Source organism: Diachasma alloeum, unplaced genomic scaffold (genome assembly GCF_001412515.2).
Source record: "Diachasma alloeum isolate Michigan unplaced genomic scaffold, Dall2.0 Dall_scaffold_00401, whole genome shotgun sequence".
Taxonomy (NCBI): Eukaryota; Metazoa; Arthropoda; class Insecta; order Hymenoptera; family Braconidae; genus Diachasma; species Diachasma alloeum.
Window position 1 is genome coordinate 381,352 of NW_021680540.1, and position 22,481 is coordinate 403,832.

General features: G+C 39.9%; 1 protein-coding gene across 1 annotated transcript; it reads left to right on the plus strand.

The window, feature by feature from the left end:
• The first annotated feature begins 6 nt into the window (after window positions 1-6).
• LOC107042001 (putative odorant receptor 71a) lies at window positions 7-13,899 on the plus strand. The gene is made up of 9 exons (XM_015262848.2): window positions 7-87; window positions 10,772-11,257; window positions 11,502-11,695; window positions 11,765-11,984; window positions 12,062-12,174; window positions 12,966-13,065; window positions 13,146-13,256; window positions 13,334-13,489; window positions 13,548-13,899. Exons 2-9 carry the CDS (start codon window positions 10,895-10,897, stop codon window positions 13,611-13,613), a joined length of 1,323 nt encoding a protein of 440 aa, XP_015118334.2. The 5' UTR covers window positions 7-87; window positions 10,772-10,894; the 3' UTR covers window positions 13,614-13,899.
• Window positions 13,900-22,481: the final 8,582 nt, after the last annotated feature.

Consider the following 22,481-nt stretch of genomic DNA (forward strand, 5'->3'; position numbering starts at 1 on the left):
TTTAAAAAAAAAGTCAATTTCTATTGAACTATCTAATTTTATTCGATACATATTATCATGGAGATATTTTGGTGTTGAAAACATTTGGTTAGTGAACTATTCGTTGAGATATTGAGAAGAAGATGAAAATTGTGCACCGTGTTCTGTAATGAGTTGATTAAGGGGTTCGGCAAAGAGGGGTTGGGCGCGCGGGTGAGTGGAATATAAAGTGAAGTGGAGGGTGAGTTGATTGTAAAATAGTCAAGTCGGTGACGTACCACAGTGATAGGATAAAGCACCAGGATTAGAAGAAGTTGATCAGGTTTTTTCCAAGAGAGATAAAATATCATACATGACGTTTATTGATTATTATGTGTTTTGCCCAAAAATACGACAGATCACTTAGCAAAATTAACAAAGAAGAAATGAGGAGAATCTATTTGGAATCGAAACACAAATGCTGATTGTTTATAGTTCATCGATTTTCAAGCATTTCAATTTTATGTTACATGACTTTTTAAGGCATCCCGATGCGTAGATAATTTTTTAGATTAGATTAAAGGGCGGATGGTCGGGCTAGCCTCCGCCTGAGTTGAGGTTCGGATTAAATTTCCAGCCCGGCTTTTACAGCCAGTCTTAATAAATCGAAGACCTCCCTATTCGCGATTTGATCGGTTATGGGGAAGGCGGTCTCCCAACAATGTAATCTCGTCACGGCTAATGCCGGCCAGTTGCACAGAATGTGCAAATTGTCCTTTCTTTCCTCATTGCAGAATCTGCACAGAGCATCCTCGCTGACGCCTATGATTCTGCTATGTGCCTTGAAACTTCCATGTCCTGTAAGCAGTCTGATTACTGTGCTCAGGCTGTCTCTCTCCATGTTGAGTAGCTGTCTAGCTCTTTTGCTGTTCAGACCAGACATGATTGCTTTGGCTTTCCTGCAAGCCTTTGTATTCCTCCAGCGGTTGGACTGCTCCCGTCGGAGTTTGTTTCTGATGGCTCTGTTGCCCATGACTAGGGGGACTCCGACTGGTTCCGCTTCGGTTTCACTAAGTGATCCTTGCTTCGCCAGTCCATCCGCCACCTCATTGCCATGGATGCCCTCGTGTTCTGGGACCCACGCCAGAGTCACCCTGTTGTGTCTTCCGAGCCTTTCCAGCACTTCCATGGTCTCCCAGACTAACTTTGAGTCAGCACTGGGTTTCATGAGTGCTTTGATGGCGGCCTGACTGTCTCACCAAATATAAAATATACTTGTTTATCGTCTGCCGATCCTTCAGTAGTTCTACGCATTTTTTTATAGCCAGAACGTATGCTTGAAAAACTGTGGCAATGGCCCTTAGGGACCAACTGCTCTCGTATTGTTCTACCGGTCTATACAGTCCCGCACCAAAGCGGTCTTTGTATCCCGAGCCACCTGTATACCAGTGCTTGACATTAATACCTGGTGTAGTATTTACAGCTTTCCAGTTTTCCCTCTCAGGAATATAGGTCTAAAAGGCCTTCCTGATCTGGTATTTCCTGGCCATTCTCTCTTGGGCCATGTTTAAGGGGGTTTTCCTAAGAATATTCAGTCTGGCGTGTGCCGCCCTCGCCTGAACCCATTCCGCCTGGTACATAAGCCTGTATGCAGCTAATTCTGCCTTGCTCACCACAAGAAGATCGAGTGGTGGTAGGTCAAGAGCGACTTTCAGTGCGTCGATAGGTGTCGTTCTTATGGCCCCGGTCGCCGCCCTCAGGAAGTTACCCTGGAGGGCCTATAGCCGGTTCCTTATCTCCACCTTCTCCGCCCTGGGCCACCAGACCAGAGCGGCATACGTGAGCCGCGGCAGCAGAACCATTTTGTATAGCCACATGCTGATTTTAGGACTGAAGCCCCAATTTCTGCCCATGACTCTTCTGCATGCCCACAGAGTGACATAGGTTTTGCCCATGTGTGTCTTTATATGCTCATTCCATTGGAGCTTCGGGTCTAGTTGAACCCCTAGGTACCTTACCGAGGTAGCGTAAGCAATTTCCGCTCCCCCAAACCTCAGTGGTTCAGGAGTCACAACTTTGTATTTTCTGGTGAATATCATGGTGGACGTCTTCTCAGGGTTAATTGATAGTTTTGTCTCAGCACACCATTCTTCCAGCGTTCTTAGAGAATAGTTTTGTCTATCTCTCAGCACATTGAGGAACTTGCCCCTGGCGATGATAGCCACGTCGTCAGCGTAGCCATATACCAGGAGACCTTATTCTCTCAGTTTCTCTAGCAGCTCGTCCACCACGAAGCACCACAGGAGTGGAAACAGAACCCCACCCTGCAGACACCCGCCTACGGGGCAGCCCTCCACTTTTGCTTCGTTGTGAGCTGCGGTTAGTGACCAGCTCGCCAACATGCTTTGTGTCCAGTTAATGATAGTCTCTGGGAAGCCTCTCTTTGACGTAGCTTTCATTATAACATCGTATCTAATACGATCAAAAGCTCCCTCGATGTCGAGAAAGATTCCCATTGTGTAGCCCTTCTCCTCTATCTCTTCCTCAATCTTTGCTACAAGTTGGTGCAGGGTCGTCTCGGTGGACCTCCCCTCCCTATAGGCATATTGCGAGGAGGACAGGGGTCGGTCTATCAGCAGTGAGTTTTTTATGAATCTATCCATCAACTTCTCCAACGTTTCGAGAACGAAGGAGGTTAGACTGATGGGTCTGAAGTCATTTGGCTTCACCTAGCCATTCTTTCCAGGCTTGGGTAAGAAAACGATCTTTGATTCCCCCCACACTTGCGGTACGGTTCTCAGAGCCACACTGGCTCTGACTATTTTCGTGAGTGGCCCTAAGATGATGTCCATCCCCTTTTGCAAAAGCACTGGGTAGATGTCCTGTGTCTGGTCCTGGTGCCTTTAAGGGTTCGAAGGACTTAATCGCCCATCCTACCCCCTGTGGGTACACTATTTTGGCTGCTAGAGCCCAATCTCGCGATTTGTATCGGCCTCCAGTTACTCTGGGGGCCTGTTGTAAGCCGTCCTGTCTGGTGAAGCCAGGAAAGTGCACTTCCAGCAGAAGTTCCAGTGTCTTCCGAGGTCCGTGAGTTTTTAATCCTGTTCCATGCCTTCCTCAGTCGGCCCCTCAGGTGTGCTAGCGTGTCATTCCCCCAGTTCACCTTTTTGCTTCCTTTGTGAGTGCGTATGTTACAGTTGTTTTCATAGGAACATCTGATCGCCTCTCCGAAATATTTGGCTGCGTATTCCAGTCGTTCCTTGTTTTCAAATCGGCAGGGTACATCCTGGATCCACAGTGAAAGGTCCGCTTTGTATCCCTCCCCGACTGTGTTCCTTGGATTTCTCCTTTGGATGGAGTCCACTTTGCCAGTTAGACTTACGCGTATCTGACTATGATTTGAGCACGAGGGTTCCCTGGAGACCCTCCAATCCCTTACCAAGTCCGCCATGCCTGTTGTGCAAATGGTTATGTCCAACACTTCCTGTCTTCTGCAGTCCATAAAGGTCGGTTCATTTCCCCTGTTCAGAAGTAGAGGATCATTCCCCATCATGAAGTCGTGCAGAGCTTCTCCCCTCGCATTGGTGTTTGAGCTTCCCTACCCCAAATGGTGGGAGTTAGCGTCACCTCCAAGCAGGAGTTCCAGCCTACCGTCCTTCACTCTGTTTATAAGACCCTCCACCTCTGGCGTTGGGGGGAGTTCTATGGAGTCATAGGGTAGGTAGGCTGACCCTATCATGAGCTCCAAGACGCGGTTTTCCCGTATCAGGGCTTTTACATCGGCTACTGCCAAGTCCTCTTTACTGATTTGAGGTAGGAAGGTGGCTTCCATCCCTTTGATGAGGATACAAGCCCTTATCATGTTCTCCCTAGGGTTCATGTGGAGTAACTTCCCACAGCCCCCTAGGCCTCTTATTGTCCCATCCACTAACCAAGGTTCTTGGATGAGAGGTATGGCTGTCTGCAATCTTGGCCCGTTTTTCTGGCCGATTTATTTAAGGGCTAGGGGTGTTATGCTCGGGTGTTGGGCGCTTCACACCTTGCACCGTTGCGTCACTCGCAGCAGGTTTCCACTGGGCTCCTTCAGCTCCGAGGGTCCCCCGTTCCCTCTTGAAGCGGCGCCTCGCGGCTCCGCTGAACTTCGGTCTGGTCCTATTCATCTCAGAACCATCTTTGTCAACTTCCTGGTTCGTCAACGCCCCGGGAAGTTGGTTATTGTTTAATCAATGATTTGTAAATCATTGATAAAAAGACGATGTATCATTTTTTTTTTTGAAAAAACGATTTTTAGATACATTGCTCTATGCCAGGATGTACTCAATCGATCGACCCAAAATTTTATGCATAAGCGTGACTCAATAATATCAACTGGTAGCCAAATTGCAGATGTTTATTTCAACTCTTCGGGGTATTCAGTGTTACCAGATCGTGACGTCACCCCATTTAAAATTGTACAGGTTTTGGCTATAAATCGTCAAAATCTGGCAACCCTGGGTGTATTATAGAATGTCAAATTCACTCGTAAATAAAAAAATCTGCAACACATCAATATCTCGAAAACTTTGTATGAACGGGTATGCATATTTTGATTAGTCTTGATAGAAGACAGTAAGACGAGTATTTTGAAAAAAAAATTGAAATACGACAGTAAAAGGCGAGGGGTTATTCGCTATCGAATATCATATGATTGCTAATTTCAAGTGATTTCACGTGATTTCAAAGAATAATCAGAATTGCAAACAGTGCAGTCGAATTAGAATTTTGAAATGTGAAATAATGGAAAAAGGGTAGGAATTACAGCATATCCTGCCGAAAGGTGATACAAAATATATATATAATTTTTTTGGAGGCATAAATCGTCAAACGGCAATTGAAGTGTGAATGGAAAAATGGAAACGGTAAAAAATTCGACCACTCAACCTGAAAAGACGTTGAAGGCTATCATACCCTAGGTGGTATGATGGCTGCATTAAAAAATCAGAAAAATAAATGATAAAAAATATGGAAAAAATAACTGACACAAAAACACAATTCTTGGGAAAAAGCCGAAGCATAAAAAACCCAGATATATTTACTTTGATACAAGATTTAAACGATTAACTGCGAATGACGGTATCACACATACACACATGCATCCACACACCAATGTTTGTCTAGGAACGCATAGGCGAACTGTCGACTGAATATGTAGACACACACGCGCACTGATAAATAACGATAGGATAAATCCCACACGAAATGTTTAGGTGGAATAATTTATGATTGCGCAATTTGATAATCACGACTTCGATATCGTGGCTTCGGTGCCACGGGTGACACGAAATCGTTGGATTTCGTGTCTTAGATTCAGATTTTTGATTGATAGCTTTTAGGTTTTTTCGTCACTATAGTTTGTGAACGAAAACGATTGATTGATCGATAGTTCCTTTCGGATGATTATTTTTGTCGATTATGACAACGATAAAGTCAGGATGACTTGTCAAATGATTGACTTGCAGTTGCAAACGAAACACACACTTGTAAAGGTAGTTTATGCACTGTTTGTGAGGTTATCGGTTTATCTTTGGAATGTGACAAAAGTGAGATGTGTCGAAAATATTCAATGTCTATCTATTCAATGTCCATGAATAATTAAATTCGAAAAGAAAATATTTATTTCTCTCCGAGTATAACAGAAAATGTTTCCATTCCGTGGAAAAAAATTCTCTAAATTAAGTGACAGTGAAATGCGAACAATTTTGTGATTATTTAGGAAAAATTAGTAGGAGACGGACCGACGGCGGTGGCTGTGTGGTTAGAGTGTGGGATTGGCATGCGGGAGACCCGGATTCGTTTTCCGGTTGGGGGGGCCAAAATTTGTGACACTCTAAATCTCATGGTTTCATTATCGAGCGGGAGTCTCGCAAGAGACGCCTGTACCTGGGCAGGTTTTTCCCTCAAATGAGGTTTTCCCTTGTCTTTCGGCGAATGCGGTACAGGGGGTTGGGGGGTGAGAAAGGAACAAATCGTAAAGACCCGAAAGGGTATACGAGAAGAAAAAAAAATATATAGTAGAAGACGGGGGGATTAAATGGACACTTTGAACCCTTTTCAAAATATTGGTGTCTTATTGAAGTGTTGATGAAATAGAATTTTTTTTTTAATTAAAGTATAGTCAGCCTTTTTGTAATGAGCTTAGACTGAGCTCAATCGATAAATTTGTTCCTTGGTTATAAATATTGAAACAAGAAATCAGAAGAGTCTATTCCACCCAATGTTTCCCTAATATTTTTAAAAACAAAAAAAAACAAAAACAGATGTTTTCATAAAGAATTCTTTGTGAAGATTTTGTTCGACTATTCCTATAAGAAAATCAATTCATCTCTCCAAGAAATACAATCCACATAGGAATCATCAGAGCAAAAATTGAGTCAGGAACCAAATCAAGTCAGAAAATTATTAATAGATGATTAAAAATTGAAATTCGATGGAGACAATAAATCGGGACTAGAATTGTTTATTTCCCTTCAACTGTTGATTCAAAAAATGTCCTATCTTATGAAAAATGAATGAGTTAAATTGAATTGAAAAGAACAAATTTCACCGGATGTGAAAACAGTCCTTGCTTATTTTGGAAAAAATAATGAAATCTGCCTAAAAACACAAAAACAAAAGTTTTTGCAAAAAAACTGGGCCAAGAAAAAGTTTTGTTTGATTCCTCCTGGGAAGTCGAAGTATTTGAAAAATACATAGAAATAAAAAAGGAAGTCAAGTCAGGAATTTTGAATAAATTTTGATAGTGCACAATCAGGTTTCTATTAGAAAAATAATTCTCAATGGAATAAGTATTCTAAAAAAATTCTCCATGAAATAAAAAATTAGTAGGAACAGGACCAACGCTCTTGGCGCGGAGTTTTTCAACTCACTGTCTGTATCAATCTAATCCTCCATCCTTTGATTCGCGCCAAGGACGTTGATCCTGCTCCTACTGATTTTTTATTTCATGGAGAATTTTTTTAGAATACTTATTGCATTGAGAACTATTTTTCCTATAGAAACTTGATTGTGCACTACTACCATTTCTTCAAAATTCCTGACTTGGCTTCCTTTTTTATTTCTATGTATTTTTCAAAAACTGACTTCCCAGTTAGAATCAAACAAAACTTTTGCTTGGCCCAGTGATACTATTTTCAGCCTTGTGACGAAAAATAGAGTTCGCCACATGTTTGCCGGGGATTTTTCAGATCGTGTGAATGTATCGAAATATATTTCCACCTACGCCGTGACGAAAAATAACGTTCTCCCCACGGGAGGTAAAATAAAGGACCCTTACCCACGTGCTTACCAACCTCGCCTTCGGCTCGGGTGGTAATTCTGCACGTGGGCACGACTCCTTTATTTTCCCTCCCTTGGTGGGAAATATACTATTGTTATTTTACCTAAAGCTATACTTATATCGAAATATATTATTTCATCTCGTGGGAATACTTCATCGCGGTTTCTGCAGCTGGTCAGCCCTCATCAGGCGGAATAATTAAGTAGAGAATCATGTCAAAACAATCTCACCCCAAACCATATTAATTATGGGATAAAATTTCAGAGTACTAGCCTTAACGTTACTCCTATTTCTGTAAATATTTATGAGAAAATTTATAAAAAATCGGCATATACATATGGATACACATACCGTGGTGGCACCAGTTTTCGAATGGGACCCAAATAGGCGAATTTGGAACACCCTTGTGGCATAATTTCGAAAGAATCAATCAATACCTTAATAACAGATAAGCGTATCTCCATAGGGAACTCAAAGTACTTACGCTTGTCTGTTATTAAGGAGTCGAAATATTCAAAGCCATCAAAGTCAATTTTCATTTTTTTCCTCTCGAAGTGCAGTTTTTTCTGCACGAATTGTAATATTTATTTACATTACACAGAGTCCAATAAATTCCTAAAATTAGATTTTTCCGGAGTACTCGATCGATTGATCTGTTTATCGAGCCTTATGTTGTACACAGACAGTTGGATTCAGTCACACTTAATAAGGATCTGGCGACAAAATGTAAGCAAACAATTGATTTTAATCAGTTTCTATGAGTTGAGGGATAATTTTTGACTCGATACAGATTGAAACAAAACCAAAAACAACCAAAAACTTATAAGAAATACAGCATTCGAAATTTGGGTTCACAGAATACGGGGTGAGAGTACTTGACAAATGTATTCTTTCTAACCTTATAATTGATTTTGTACCGGTCCAGACCAAACGTGAGTAGAAAATTCAACAACAAGGAGCTGCTAGATGAGCTCACGCAATCAAAAAAGAGAACGATTTGGAGGAGAAACTCCGAAAAAAGGAATTGATTCACGCTAAGAATAAGAAGCCCAACGTTGTGGCGAAAAAAAGAGGAGTGAAGAAGAAATAGTTGGAGAGAGCTCATTCAGTTCTTTAATCAGGTTTTTACTGTTGAGATCACAATAAAATTGCTCTAGATTATTTTTTCATAAACTATTCCCTAAATTTTCTTCGCCCAAACTCCTTTTGAGTTTTATTCGAAAACCCACATTATGCCCACATTATGTTACAACACGGGTGGGTCAATTTTGAACTTTCTAAATTTTGTAAAAAAACTGGGTCAAGAAAAATTTTGTTTGATAGCTACTGGGAAGTCGAAGTTTTTGAAAAATACATAGAAATAAAAAAGGACGCCAAGTTAGGAATTTTGAATAAATGGTGACAGTGCACAATCAGGTTTCTATAAAAAAAATAGTTCTCAATGGTATAAGTATTCTAAAAACATTCTCCATGAAATAAAAAATCAGTAGATTGATACAGACAGTGAATTGAAAAACTCCGCGCCAAGAATGTTGGTCCTGCTCCTACTGATTTTTTATTTCATGGAGATTTTTTTTAGAATACTTATTCCCAGTNACATAGAAATAAAAAAGGACGCCAAGTTAGGAATTTTGAATAAATGGTGACAGTGCACAATCAGGTTTCTATAAAAAAAATAGTTCTCAATGGTATAAGTATTCTAAAAACATTCTCCATGAAATAAAAAATCAGTAGATTGATACAGACAGTGAATTGAAAAACTCCGCGCCAAGAATGTTGGTCCTGCTCCTACTGATTTTTTATTTCATGGAGATTTTTTTTAGAATACTTATTCCCAGTAGGAATCAAACAAAACTTTTTCTTGGCCCAGTTTTTTTGCAAAAACTTTTGTTTTTGTGTTTTTAGGCAGATTTCATTATTTTTTCAAAATAAGCAAGGACTGTTTTTACATCCGGCGAAATTTGTTCTTTTCAATTCAATTTAACTGATTCATTTTTCATAAGATAGAACATTTTTTGAATCAATAATTGAAGGGAAATGAACAGTTCTACTCCAGATTTATTCTCTCCTCTGAATTTCAAATTTTAATCATCTATTAGTAATTTTCTGACTTGATTTGGTTCCTCATTCAATTTTTGCTCTGATGATTCCTATGTGGATTGTATTTCGTGGAGAGATGAATTGATTTCCTTATAAGAATAGTCGAACAAAATGTTCACAAAGAATTCTTTTTGAAAACATCTGTTTTAGTTTTTTTTTGTTTTCTAAAAATATTAGGGAAACATTGGGTGGAATGGACTCTTCCGATTGAGTTCAGTCTAAGCTTATTACAAAGGGGCTAACTGTACTTTAATTTGAAAAAAAAATCTATTTCATCAACACTTCAATAAGACATCAACATTTTGGAAAGGGTTCAAAGTGTCCATTTAACCCCACCGTCTCCTACTAATTATTCCTAAATAATCACAAAATTGTTCGCATTTCACTATCACTTAATTTAGTGAATTTTTTTCCACGGAATGAAAACATTTTCTGTTACACTCGGAGAAAAATAAATATTTTCTTTTCGAATTTAACTATTCACGGACATTTAATACTTGATCACACAATATTTTCGACACATCTCCCTTTGGTCACATTCCAAACATAAACCGATAACCTCACAAACAGTGCATAAACTACCTTTATGTCCGAGGTCCGTATATGAATATAGATATGGCGGGATGAAATTCGAATTTTCGACGAGAGAAAACAAAATAGAACACCGAGTCGATTTTCCGTTTCATTCTAACAAGTGATTTAACGTGAAGAAAAACATTTTCCGTAGTTCTCCAAAACATCACAACCCACATTCAAATGCACTGGTGGCAACACTTCAACGTTGGATATGAAGCTCAGTTGTACCGGCGCTACCAACGTTACAACTTGATTCTCCGACATTATAATGTGAATCGCGATAATGTGAATATCAACTCGTTGCTATGCGCGTATCTTTTTTACTGTTAATCCAAAAAATACCATAGTTACACTGTTGAAAAACTTATAGGCGATTTATATAATGTAACTAATGACACTTTCCCCATTTGTCGTCCCGTTTTCATCATACCGAATGTAAATCATTTAGAGGTAGTGGAAGTCAAGTTCTGTCGTGTATAGATACACGGTGCGCTCGGCCTGATGTTTTTCTCAGTCGGTCAAAAGTTTTCTTGGCCGATACGCTGCCGCGTATCTCGATCTGGGTTCGGAGCACTATGGTTTATTTTCGCAAATAATCATCTAATAACTAATTTTTTCAATCAAAATAAAGTGTTTTTCTGTCGGAAACACATCTGAATTTACTTCTTCAAGTTAATATTTCACATTTGATGGGAAACACGGATAATCCGATATTGATGTGGGGATGTCCTTTAACCATTCGAAAACTGGTGCCACCACGGTATACACATTTTCTAAAAACATCATATCTTCATATTTCATGACATTCTACTTCATTTTCAGACAAAATTAGAAGATCGTCAAAATCAACGATTACAAAGTTTCCATTCGGAAGCAAAAAGCGACGTGCCAATCATCACCTCAAAACTTGGTTCAACTATTGATTACTCTTTCAAAGATCTAAGGATGCAGAGCAAGAATAGGATTTTGAAAACTAATATCTCTGAAGAACACACACCAAAACATCTACTCACCAAATTTACAGTATTTCATGAGAAGAACAATCTACCGAAAGTATGTTTCAATGCAATGTTCGCAGTGTCGAATAGTCTCCTTGAAAAACTATGCTTACGTAGCATTTATGGAGTTTTTCATGACACATCGGTGACTGAGGAAGAAAATGTACTTTTATTCTCGGTAACTGCTGCAGCAGCGCTCCTTGTCATTTTAGGTTTCATCAGTAATTTCATTCACGAATGGAATCTTGATATGCACCGGGCATTGGAAACTATGCCAATGATTTTCTCTACAATTCTCGCATGGTTCGGTGTAAGTACTTATTGTGAAATGGTTGAAACGAATACGGCAAATCATTTCATTATAAATTCTTGTAACAATAATAACCCTCTGAACGAGCCCAGAAGTCCCCGACGCCAAACGTTGATCCTAAAATGATGAAATATGTGACAGCTCTAGCGAATCTCATTACTCATTTTTATCATTCTATTTTGAAAGATATGAATTGTAGTGATAACTCTACGAATTATTTACCGACTCGTTTGATTTGATCAAGGGTGTATCGTTGTGTCGTTCGAAAGAGGGAATGAAAGGATTACTTGAAAACATGAAAACTGCATGGACTAAAGAATTAAAGGAGGGTGTCGATGATAAGATCATTAATACTGCAAAAAGAAGTATACTCTTCACTGTCTTTTATGCGATTCTAATCTGCGCAGTTGGGGCTTTCTATCTCATCGTGCCATTCGTGTAATTTTCGAAAAGTATCTTTCCATTCTTTTTCTTATGAAAGCATAAAATTTCGTTTTCATCATCCAGACGAGCGGTACACAAATTCGTGACTGATGAGGATCAGACTCACTTTGATTTTAATATGAGGCTGTTGCCCATACGTTATCCATTTAGTATTGACACCGTACCAATGTATATTCTATGTACAATATTTGAAGTAGTTTGCACATTTTTCTTCATCAATTCGTACCTCAGTGTCGATACTCTCTTCCTCCAATTGACAACGATTCTATCATTACTATTACAGGTAACACCCTTTTCTTCAAGATTTTTCCATTGAAATCAGTCTTCTCGCTTTTGTCTCTATTTCTGATTATTTTGCAGATTGTAGGTAAAAAATACGCCGAGATAACACTATACAATGATGTTAGGAAGTTGAATTGCGGACTATTGAAAAAACTTCATAATATGGGAAGACAACACAGTGAATTACTCTCGTAAATATAAAACTTGATGTAACAAAGTAGAATAGGTAGAGCACAGTAAGAAAAAAGGGGCTAACGTCCCCAGCTCTGGATTAATAGTATTTTTCATCACTGTGGCGAAGAAAATTTTTCTGGCGAATATGTGGTTGTCGAAGGACGAGCCCAAGACGGGTTCTGCATGCGTATTCGCTAGAAATTTTTTTTTGACACAGTGACGAAGCATATTTTTTGTTACGACGTTCATGAACGGCTTTTTAATATGCGCGGCATGCGTGAAACAAGGCTTCACAAACTGAGTGACAAAAATATTTATAAGGTGTTTATTGTCATTTTTCACCCTTGACCGCGTTGTTTACTGTGTTTATAATGACATCATCAATTTCACTCCACCCAATTGATCAACTCCGGAAGTGATATAGTTCGTATATGCACAGCGAAAAACGGTATAAACTTACTTTCATACCGTATGAAGGACGACAGAGCTTGATATGTACAAAAATTTTGCAGTGAAGAAATAGTTAGAAGTCGGATATCTCAGTTGAGAGAGCACCCGATGCATCGGTGGGTCCCGGGTTCATGTCCCGGTCTGGACTATTCATTTGTTCAGTAGATTTTTCTTGTAAATGAATATCAAGAATCATCCTGGGTCCCTTCTTACCTACTCCAAAATCCTATCTAACCATATTCTGTAACGTCCCAAATTACGGAAATATATATAAACTCCTGTTTTCAGTGAAAAAAAATCCCGTCTTCGGCCTCCCTGCGTTATAATGTAACTAGCAATAGCCAATGTAATATTTCAGATATTGCGAGAGGATTGAAGAAATATTCAACCCAATAATATTTTTAATAATTATATTCACCAGTGCGCATTTATGTGTTTGTGTATTCGCTCTGGAATCGGTAAAATTTATTTAATAGCTTCCTCACTATATTTTGTAATTATGGAGTGCCCTTGATTTAATTTTAATCTCTCTTTGCAGAAATTGTCGGTGCTACAGTTCGTAGATGCTGCCACATTGCTATTCCATTTTGTAGCTATCATTATGCAACCATTCATATACTGTAATTCTGCCGAAGATATTTCTCATTGGGTGAGTGCTTGTCCTTGGTACATCAGAAAAAAATTCAAGGAACACTCTGAACCTATCTGTTTGAATAATACCATCAGACAAATAATATAGCCAACACGATCTACACTTGCCAGTGGCCAGACCAGAGTCAGAAGTTCCGGAAAATTGTACTTTTGACAATGATAAGATCTCACCGTGATTATAAATTCAAAGCCTATGGACTTTACAAAGTGAATCGATACCTTCTAACTCAGGTAATTCATCCAATTACAAAATGGAAATGAGTGATAATTATGAGTTATTGCTTTATAGTTGGTGCACACAGCGTTTAATTTCTTCATGTTATTAAGGAAGACTAATAATTCATTGAACATCTAGTAGATATATTCAACTCCTTCCTACATACGGTAGCCTAAAAATCGAACGAAATTTTTAACCCTCAAGTGGTCGCGCTTTGCTAGAAAAAGCATCTCACTCGCTCTATAATGGCGCTCTGTATAGGTTGCGTATGTTTAGCGGGGATCCGCTCACGATGCGATCCCCACTTAAGGGTTGAGGAAGAAAGAGAATGAATTCGTGATCGCAACTGTGGCGACTCCGTCTCAGCAAGTTTCCACACCGACCACGATGCAGCGCGCCGATCAACTTCAGGGCGCAACTGAGACTCAGCGCCGTCCAGGAAAACAAGTTATTATTCTAAAAGCTTTCTTCTAACGCTACACGTGTAGCACTTGATATTCACTCATTCCAAAGTTCATTGTACCAATTAATCTTATCTTTTAATAATGAATACTAGTTTTGTTATTTACTGTGGTGATTCATTAACATTGGGGAACTTTCAAATATTCCGTACAACATAGATGTGGGAGCCATGAAGTGGACTCTAAAGTAACTACTCTTGGTGGGCAACCAATGAAATCACAGGGGGCGAACCAATGATAGGCGTCAATCAATGAGATTACTGGGTTCTCCTTGATCTCATTGGTTGGCCCCCAAGAGTAGTTAGTTTAGAGCCCACTTGATGGCTCTCACATCTATGTTGAGATCGCGAATATTCGATGAAAATCATGGGATCGTTTTTAAAATTCAGGTTTCAAATTTGTGCCTGGCATCTTCGTGGAATTTATTGGGAACCTATCTATACGGATCTCGAATAGACCTTTTCATTCTAGAAATCTAGGGGAAATGTTTATTCTGTTTATCAAACTTAAAAATCTTCAAAAAAATGAGCAAATATCCGAATAAATATTGACATTTAAGGTAGCATAGATTTGAGCCCTCAAGAATTATGATTGATATGTAAATTCCGTAAATGTGTCCGAAACTGCTAGAGGAATTAACATGGTAAATAACATGGGAAAAAAGTGTCTGCAAATCGAGTGACTCTCAGGATGAAAAGGTCTATTGCTGTAGAGCACGACATAATGGGCCAGAAGAGTTTGAACGGTCCCGCACTGAAGAAAGATAACCTGGAAGACCGAGTGGTGGCGCCAGTGCACAGAGTCGAAAATGGGGGGACTCAGGCGACGAACTGCAAAATGAAGTGGGGGCAACCTAGACTGATTTCCGACATCTAGGATAATGTTAATGGATATATGATAATTATCTGTGAATTCGTATTGAATTTATTAGGATAAACATTGTTTTTCATTAGAATTTTTGACGTCGCACGATGATGTTGTGGACGTCACTCAATTTTTTTGGTGGCCATGGTTTGGTCCCATGAGTTGGTGAATAGTACTCTACTTTTTGCTAGAATTTTCTCTCCGTGTAAGATCTTCCAAGATTCACTTTTCCTCTTTCGGTGGTGAAGAAAAAGATAAGAAAGAATAAAGAGTGTAAAGCATAATCGAAATAGTGCATTTCGACATACGGTTTAAAACACTTTTCTGGGGAATATGAGATAGAAAAGGGTTTTTAGGCAGTGTTAAATAATATTTTTGTCATAACGGCCGCAGCGCTGCCTTACGACCGGAATGATAAAAAAATACATACACTGTGTAATGTTGTTCAATATTTCGTAGCTATGAACAACATAAAGTTGCGTGTTGTGATCGTTCAATTTTTATTTACTTCAATATTCGTTGCAATTAAGTAGAGTTCAATTTCGAACTCTTAAACATCAGGGTCTCAGTCGCTATTCGGTTCACACGAGCTATCGAACGGACAGGGCATCAACGGTTGAGGGCATCAACGGTGACGAGAACAAAAGGCCAATCTTGTTTACATTCCGCAAGGAATTCGGTGTAAACAAGACATCAGTGATCTCAGAGTATAAGTATCGTGAGTGTTCGGAAGTCGTCGACAATCAACGTAGCTCCTCAACACTTGAGCCGCCCTGCCACGTGGTTTAAGCAGCAGACGAATTTTACACTCAGTGGTCGGTAACGGATCGACGCTCAGTAGTCATACTCACTATGTCCGAAACTGACAAGGTCATTGACCTCAAGACGGACTTAGTACATCAACAAGACAGTGCAACGGGTTCACTCACCCCTACGCTGTCTAATTAAGCATTTCAATAACTTCAGTATATCAACAATGGAGGGTCAGAGAAATCAATGCGTTCTTTGACAAATTTGACAGTTATTAGAGACCATCGTCAGCAAAAGGTCAAGGGCTCACCGAGAGGAGGCACGACCTTCAGATCAGCAGTTAGATCAACAACTTCATCTTCAAGAGAATCAACATTCAGATCAAGTATGGAGTCAGTAAAGGTCGGTTTCTCAAAAGATCTCCAACAAGCCGACCCAAATTATCTACAGACTAGTTTAATCAGTAACAGCAGAGGGATTGACAATCATGCCGGGTTACCTGTCAATCCTGAAATCATGAAGAAGTTGACCAACAGATTAATTGGAGGTAAAACGGCCCAATTAATCGACGTGTTCAACGAAGATTACCTTAACTGCAGTATCGGAATCTTCAAAGGAGCAAGTAATAGAGCATCTCTACAGCCCAGAGACCAGGAATTATTAGAATTTAATGCGATCAAACGCATAAGAAATTCAGAGGCTACCTCCACAGATATTCACAACTGTAAGACGCAGTTAAAATCCGGAAATCAGAATTTCCAGCACTGTATCTACCGCACCAAGAAGTCAGACGATCTCCAAGCAGAACAATAGCACAACGTCCAACGCCCCCAGCATTGGCCATATTCCATGCCCCTAGCATTGACAGAGGAGAGAGCACTACCACAAAGATAAGAGTCATGACAAATGACTTCAACCCGTGCTCATCAGTGATTCAACCAGCTTATCAAGAATGTCAATTAACAACATGATCAGGCCCGTAGAGATATCAGCAAGATCAACAACATTACAGAGAACATCAACAAGCGAAGTCAGCAGTTCTAGAGAGATTTCTCAGGACATCATAAACATGAACAGCCAGCTAGGAGATCCCAGAGGCTCCAGGATTGAGAGATAAGTATCATGTTCCATTTATCGTTATTTTGGCAAGTGATACCTCTCTCCGCTGTTTCTCCCCGCAGCAGTCATCAACCTCAAGTTCGACAATGATCGAAGGAATTTACGCCTCCTTCGACTCGACAGTTGGCGCATTCGCCAATTGGGGGAATTTACGCCTCCCTCAACTCGACAAAGAATTCACCAGGATGACAGCAACTAGAAGTTCTCAGTGGCTAACTTGAAGAATTAGCCGCGCCTCCGGCGTCCTCAACAACGCCAGTACAGCACCAGCAGACAATTCTCCGAAGAACATCATTAGCACCAGAAAATTACTCAAAAAAAAGAAGAAGCAAATCAACGAGAGCAGCAGAGAAAACTCAATAATTAATTCATCATCCCTGATGATGAATTGCCCCCGGGGTGTTTGAAACGCAACTAAAATTCCAGAACATTCTGGTCGACTAGCTCGGCCTACTTCGAAAATCTCCGGAACCCTTCGGGTCATCAGTCATAAGTGACCGAAACACGCGCGAATCAGATTAAGCTTAGCCTCTCACCGTATAAGTCTATCTCGAGCAAATCACCTGTAGAAGTCATACAGTAATAGTATAGTTCCGATCAGTACATCAACTCAGTTCATTTATTCTGTCTTATAAATTCAGTTTAGAGTCAATCAACGCAGTTGAATAATCATCAGTATAAATTCAGGAAATCAATTAATAACTTTCTAGAGACATTCAACCGTATATAAAGTGTACATATTTTCAGATTTTGATGGCTGTTGGCCACCAATAAATTGTGACTTTAAAAAACTGAGTATTTTTTCTTTCACGGCTCATCCTACTCTAACACCTCCCGCAATCCACCCAATTTACAGATCCTCTCCTCAAACAGAGTAAAAATGAAGAGGAGAGAACGAGAAAAAATCACCTTTTGTTGACATTATTGGCTTCCGGATGGATGCCGCGTTTGGTTTCAGCATTGCGCCGACGTTTCGCAAACATTGCAGTCTGCATCTTCAGAGCTGTGAGCTCCGATTCTGAGCTCCGATGTCTGAGGGTAGTCCTTTTATGCCTTCCCCTGTGATGGTGCGGTAGAGGAAGGGAGGGGGGGGGGTCAGCCAGTCATGTTTTAATTGATCAGCTGATCCATTAAAAAACCGGGAGGACGGTTTTCCAAATAGGGTTCACTTGATATCCTCTGTCCCTGTTGAGGTTGTTAAGGTTTTTGTAGATCTCCAAGCCTTCTCGGTATTTCCTTGAGACTTGGCCAACCTTCTGGCTTGATCGTACTCGATCCTATGTCTGGTGTCCATCCAATGTTGATGATCCCTGATCCGTGTACTGATCTTCCTCCCGGTTTCACCAATGTACACTTTTTTGCATGAGCAGGGGATCTTGTACACTCCTGATGTACTCAGAGGCAGTCTGCGATCTTTCGCACTCGGCAGCATCTGTCCAATCTTCTTTGGGGCTTGGAAGATTGTTCGGATGTTGTGTTTGTCGAGTACTTTGCTGATGGATTCAATGGTGCTTCTCAGGTAGGGGAGGAGGGCCACTTTAGGTTTCTCCCGATTTTCTTCAGGATTGATCTCCTCTTGAGGAGATTAGAGCTTGCTCTGTAGCTTTCGCTTGACCTTTCGAACTTGTTGGATGTTATATCCATTCTTCCTTCGACGTTTACATTCACTAAGTAATGTTGAATTTACGACCTCTGGAGTCATGTCCTTCTCAGACATCGTAGCCAAAATTGAAATTAACGGCCCGTACGAAGCTGGTACACTACGTAATACAATCCAAAACTCCTCAACGGCTTTACTTCCGAGGGCACTCAAATTGTCAATCAATTCCTGTAGTTTTGAGATGTGACTTTGTATATCTCCATCCTCATTTAGTTTCAAGTCCAGTAATTCTATTATTAAAGCAAATTTATCCATACCATTTGCTTCTTTGTGATGTTGCTTGAAGGCTTCCCAGGCCTCTTTTGCTGTATTTTTGCTTCCGAATGGAAGCATTGTATTTGTCGGATTTTGACATTCTCTAATTTTGCCTGGAAATGATGTAGAATGGTATGAAACGTAAAGAAATGATGTTTTTAGAAAATTTCTGTATGTCCGTGTCCGAGGATTCGGTTTTTGGGTGGTCACTTTTTAGAAAATATAACATTAATACGGTGAAATTTATTGATATAAATTTGAAATTTTGTCCAATAGTAGGTATTATTTTGCTCAATATTGACCTACAATTTCAGCCCGATCGGTCCAGTAGTTCCTGAGATATTCCACTTTTTGTATAAAACTATTTTGGTCAATATCTCCAAAACTATTGCACCGATTTGATTTTTTTTTCCAAAATATTCGTCTCAATGTCTTCTATTTAGAGCAATCGAAATATGTATATCCGTTCATACAAAGTTTTCGAGATATTCCCCATTTTCTATTTTTTCCTCAAATTGTTTGTTCACACGATAACTCGAGAAAAAATTGAAATGGGAGGCTGAAATTTGTTATGATTGTAGCTCTTATAATACCAAAGGTTTGTATTGTTCCTGAGCGCTATCGGTCCGGTAGTTCCGGAGATACTCAACTTTGTGTGTAAAATTATTCAATTTATTTTCGACAGATTCCTAATTTTTCTTTTTTCATCTTAACTGATTGTGCTCACGATAATTTGTACTAATTATACTCATTCTTTCTTGTTTGTAATGTCCTTCCTTTTCTTTTATTATTCCTATCCTTTTCTAAATCTTTTTTCACCATTTAGTTATCTCTTTTTGCTTCCGAATGAAAGTCTTGTATTTGAGTCATTTTTCGATTTTCTAATTTTGATGGCAAATGGTCTAGAATGTTATGAAACGTGAAGAAATGATGTTTTTAGGGTCATGTCTGTATGTATGTGTGTGATAATTTGGGTTTTTGGCGATAAATTTTTAGAAAATTCACTATATTATAAAAACGGTGAAATTTGTCGATAAAAGTCTGAAATTTTGGCTCATGGTAGCTATGATTAAGCTTCACTTTGGTACGCAGTTTCAGCCCGATAGGTTCAGTAGTTCCTGAGATATAACAACTTCTTTAAATTTCGTTTTTTCTCAATATCTCAAAATTTACTCCACCGATTTCAATATTTCTTTTTTCAAAATACGCGTCTCGATAGCCTCTATCTACAGGGTGTCCTATAGTATGTGACAAAAGTGAATTGCGTTGTATACCGCAAGGTGACAGCGCAGTCTAAAGTCTAATATATGGTTGAAGTGGAGACTCTCTGCAAATTTCATCCATACTTCAGTCGCTCGCGAATTAGAACACTAAAATGGAACACCTAACCATTGAACAAAAAACATTCCTCATCAAATCATATTACCGAAGAGGAGATTCAACTACTGCAGCAATAAGAGCATTTCATTTTAAGTATGGCACACACACTGGAGTGTCTGATTCGAGTCTCAGACGGTAAATAGAGTGAATGAACTAGATAACCAATTTTTTTTTTCTTTTTTTTTGAAGATTTACGCATTTTTTTACCAATTGATGGGTATTTTCAGGTTAATTGAGAAATTTGATCAATACGCGACACTAGACGATAAGAGGCATGAGAATCCTGGCCCTTCACCTACTGTAACCACAGATGAGGTTATCCGCACAACTGAAGAACATTTCAAAAAATATCCAAATGATACTCTTCGGAAGGCTTCCCAAACCTTGAAAATCTCGAGAACTTCACTTCACTGTATCTTAAAAGTGTTTTTAAACTTCCATCCCTGCAAAATTTCTGTACATATCAATTTTTAACTGAAGAAGCGATAGTTCGTCGTGTGGAATTTTGCCAAGAACTTTACAATCTTTTTGAATCCAAGGGGATGAAGGCACAGAATATCATCTTCTCTGACGAAGCACATTTCTACTTAGGTGGCTTGGTAAATAAACAAAATTTTCGCTTTTGGGAGACTGAGTCACCTCACGTCGTTGAAACCAAGTCCTCACACCCGAAAAAAGTTACTGCATGGGCGGCAGTTACCATAAAGGGTGTTTTCCTTGAATTCCTCGAGAGTCGGACAATTAATGCTGACATTTACTGTGAGTTCTTGAAAAAGAACTTCTTTCCTTGGGTACGAAAAAATCAATTAGTCAAGAATTTCTACTTCATGCAAGATGGTGCCGCCCCACACAGAACTACGGGAGTATTTGAAACACTTTTTTCCGTTTACGGCACTCGTGTGTTAGGTTCAGGTTACCCTAAGTATGCCCATGGGGGCATGGAATGGCCGCCTTACAGTCCTGACTTAAATCCCTGTGATTTTTGCCTGTGGGGTTTTCTCAAGGACAAGTGCTATGAAAAGCATCCGACGACTGTGAAGCAGTTGCAAGACGCAATTAGGGATGCTGTCCGAGCTATTGATGAAAACATAATACAGCGCATCTATACCAGCTTCGAGCGTAGGATAGAGTTTTGTAGTACAAGTGATGGCGGACACTTGGAAGANTGTGGTTACGGTTGTATACCTGTCACAAGGACAGGGAATTGCTACGAATCCATTCGGAAGCTTACTACCAATGGAATTGGAGAAATAAAAAAAAGAAAAGGACTCNGATGCTGTCCGAGCTATTGATGAAAACATAATACAGCGCATCTATACCAGCTTCGAGCGTAGGATAGAGTTTTGTAGTACAAGTGATGGCGGACACTTGGAAGAGATTGTATTATAATTTGCCGAATGTTCTGTATACAATAAAAAAAACAACAATTATTTACACTTAACCGTATTCAAGTTATTCGCAATTTACTTTTGTCACATACTATGGGACACCCTGTAGATCAATCAAAATATATATACTCGTTCAGATAAAATTTGAAGATATTTCCGTTTTTTTATGAAACATCTTGTTTACACGATAACTTGATAAAAAATGGAGATAAGGAGTTGAAAGACTTGGTTGGCTTCCGGATGGATGCCGCGTTGAGTTTCAGCATTGCGCCGACGTTTCGCAAACATTGCAGTCTGCATCTTCAGGGCTATGAACTCCGATTCTGAGCTCCGATGTGTGGGGGCAGTCCTTATATACCTTCCCTTGTGGTGGTGGGGGAAGGGGAAGGGGGGGGGGTCAGCCAATCATATGTTTTTAATTGATCAGCTGGTCAATTAAAAAACCGGGAGGACGGTTTTCCAAATGGGGTTCACTTGATATCCTCTGTCCCTGTTGAGGTTGTTAGGGTTTTTATGGATCTCCAAACCCTCTCGGTATTTCCTTTCGAAATACCCTTGAGACTTGGCCAGCATTTTGGCTTGGTCGTAGTGGATAGTATGTCCAGTATCCATCCAGTGTTCAGCCAGGGCAGACTGTTCTAAGTGACCGTATTTGGAGCACCGCTGGTGTTCTTTGATCCGTGTACTGATCTTCCTCCCGGTTTCTCCAATGTACACTTTCCCGCATGAGCAAGGGATCTCGTACACTCCTGGTGTACTCAAGGCTGGTCTTGGATCCTTCGCGCTCGGCAGCATCTGTCCGATCTTCTTTGGGGGTTGGAAGATCGTTCGGATGTTATGTTTACCGAGTACTCTGCTGATGCGTTCTGTTGTGCCTCTCAGATAGGGGAGGAGGGCCATTTTAGGTCTTTCCTGGTTTTCCTCAGGAACAGTCTCCTCTTGGAGAGATGAGAGCTTGCTCTGTAGCTTTTGCTTGACCTTTCGAATTTGTTGGATGTTATACCCATTCGTGGTCAGAGCTGTCTCAAGATGTTCAACTTCACTGTCAACGTTTGAGGGTTGAGAAATTGTAAGTGCTCTATACATGAGAGAGCTGATAACGGAGTGTTTCTGGGAGGGGTGGTGATGG

Excerpts from the sequence above, each read along its gene's own strand:
- LOC107042001 (XM_015262848.2), top strand. The coding sequence starts at position 10,895 with ATGCAGAGCAAGAATAGGATTTTGAAAACTAATATCTCTGAAGAACAC. Across the intron at positions 11,696-11,764 it reads TATCTCATCGTGCCATTCGT|ACGAGCGGTACACAAATTCG; the intron begins GTAATTTTCGAA and ends TTCATCATCCAG. Across the intron at positions 13,490-13,547 it reads ATCGATACCTTCTAACTCAG|TTGGTGCACACAGCGTTTAA; the intron begins GTAATTCATCCA and ends ATTGCTTTATAG.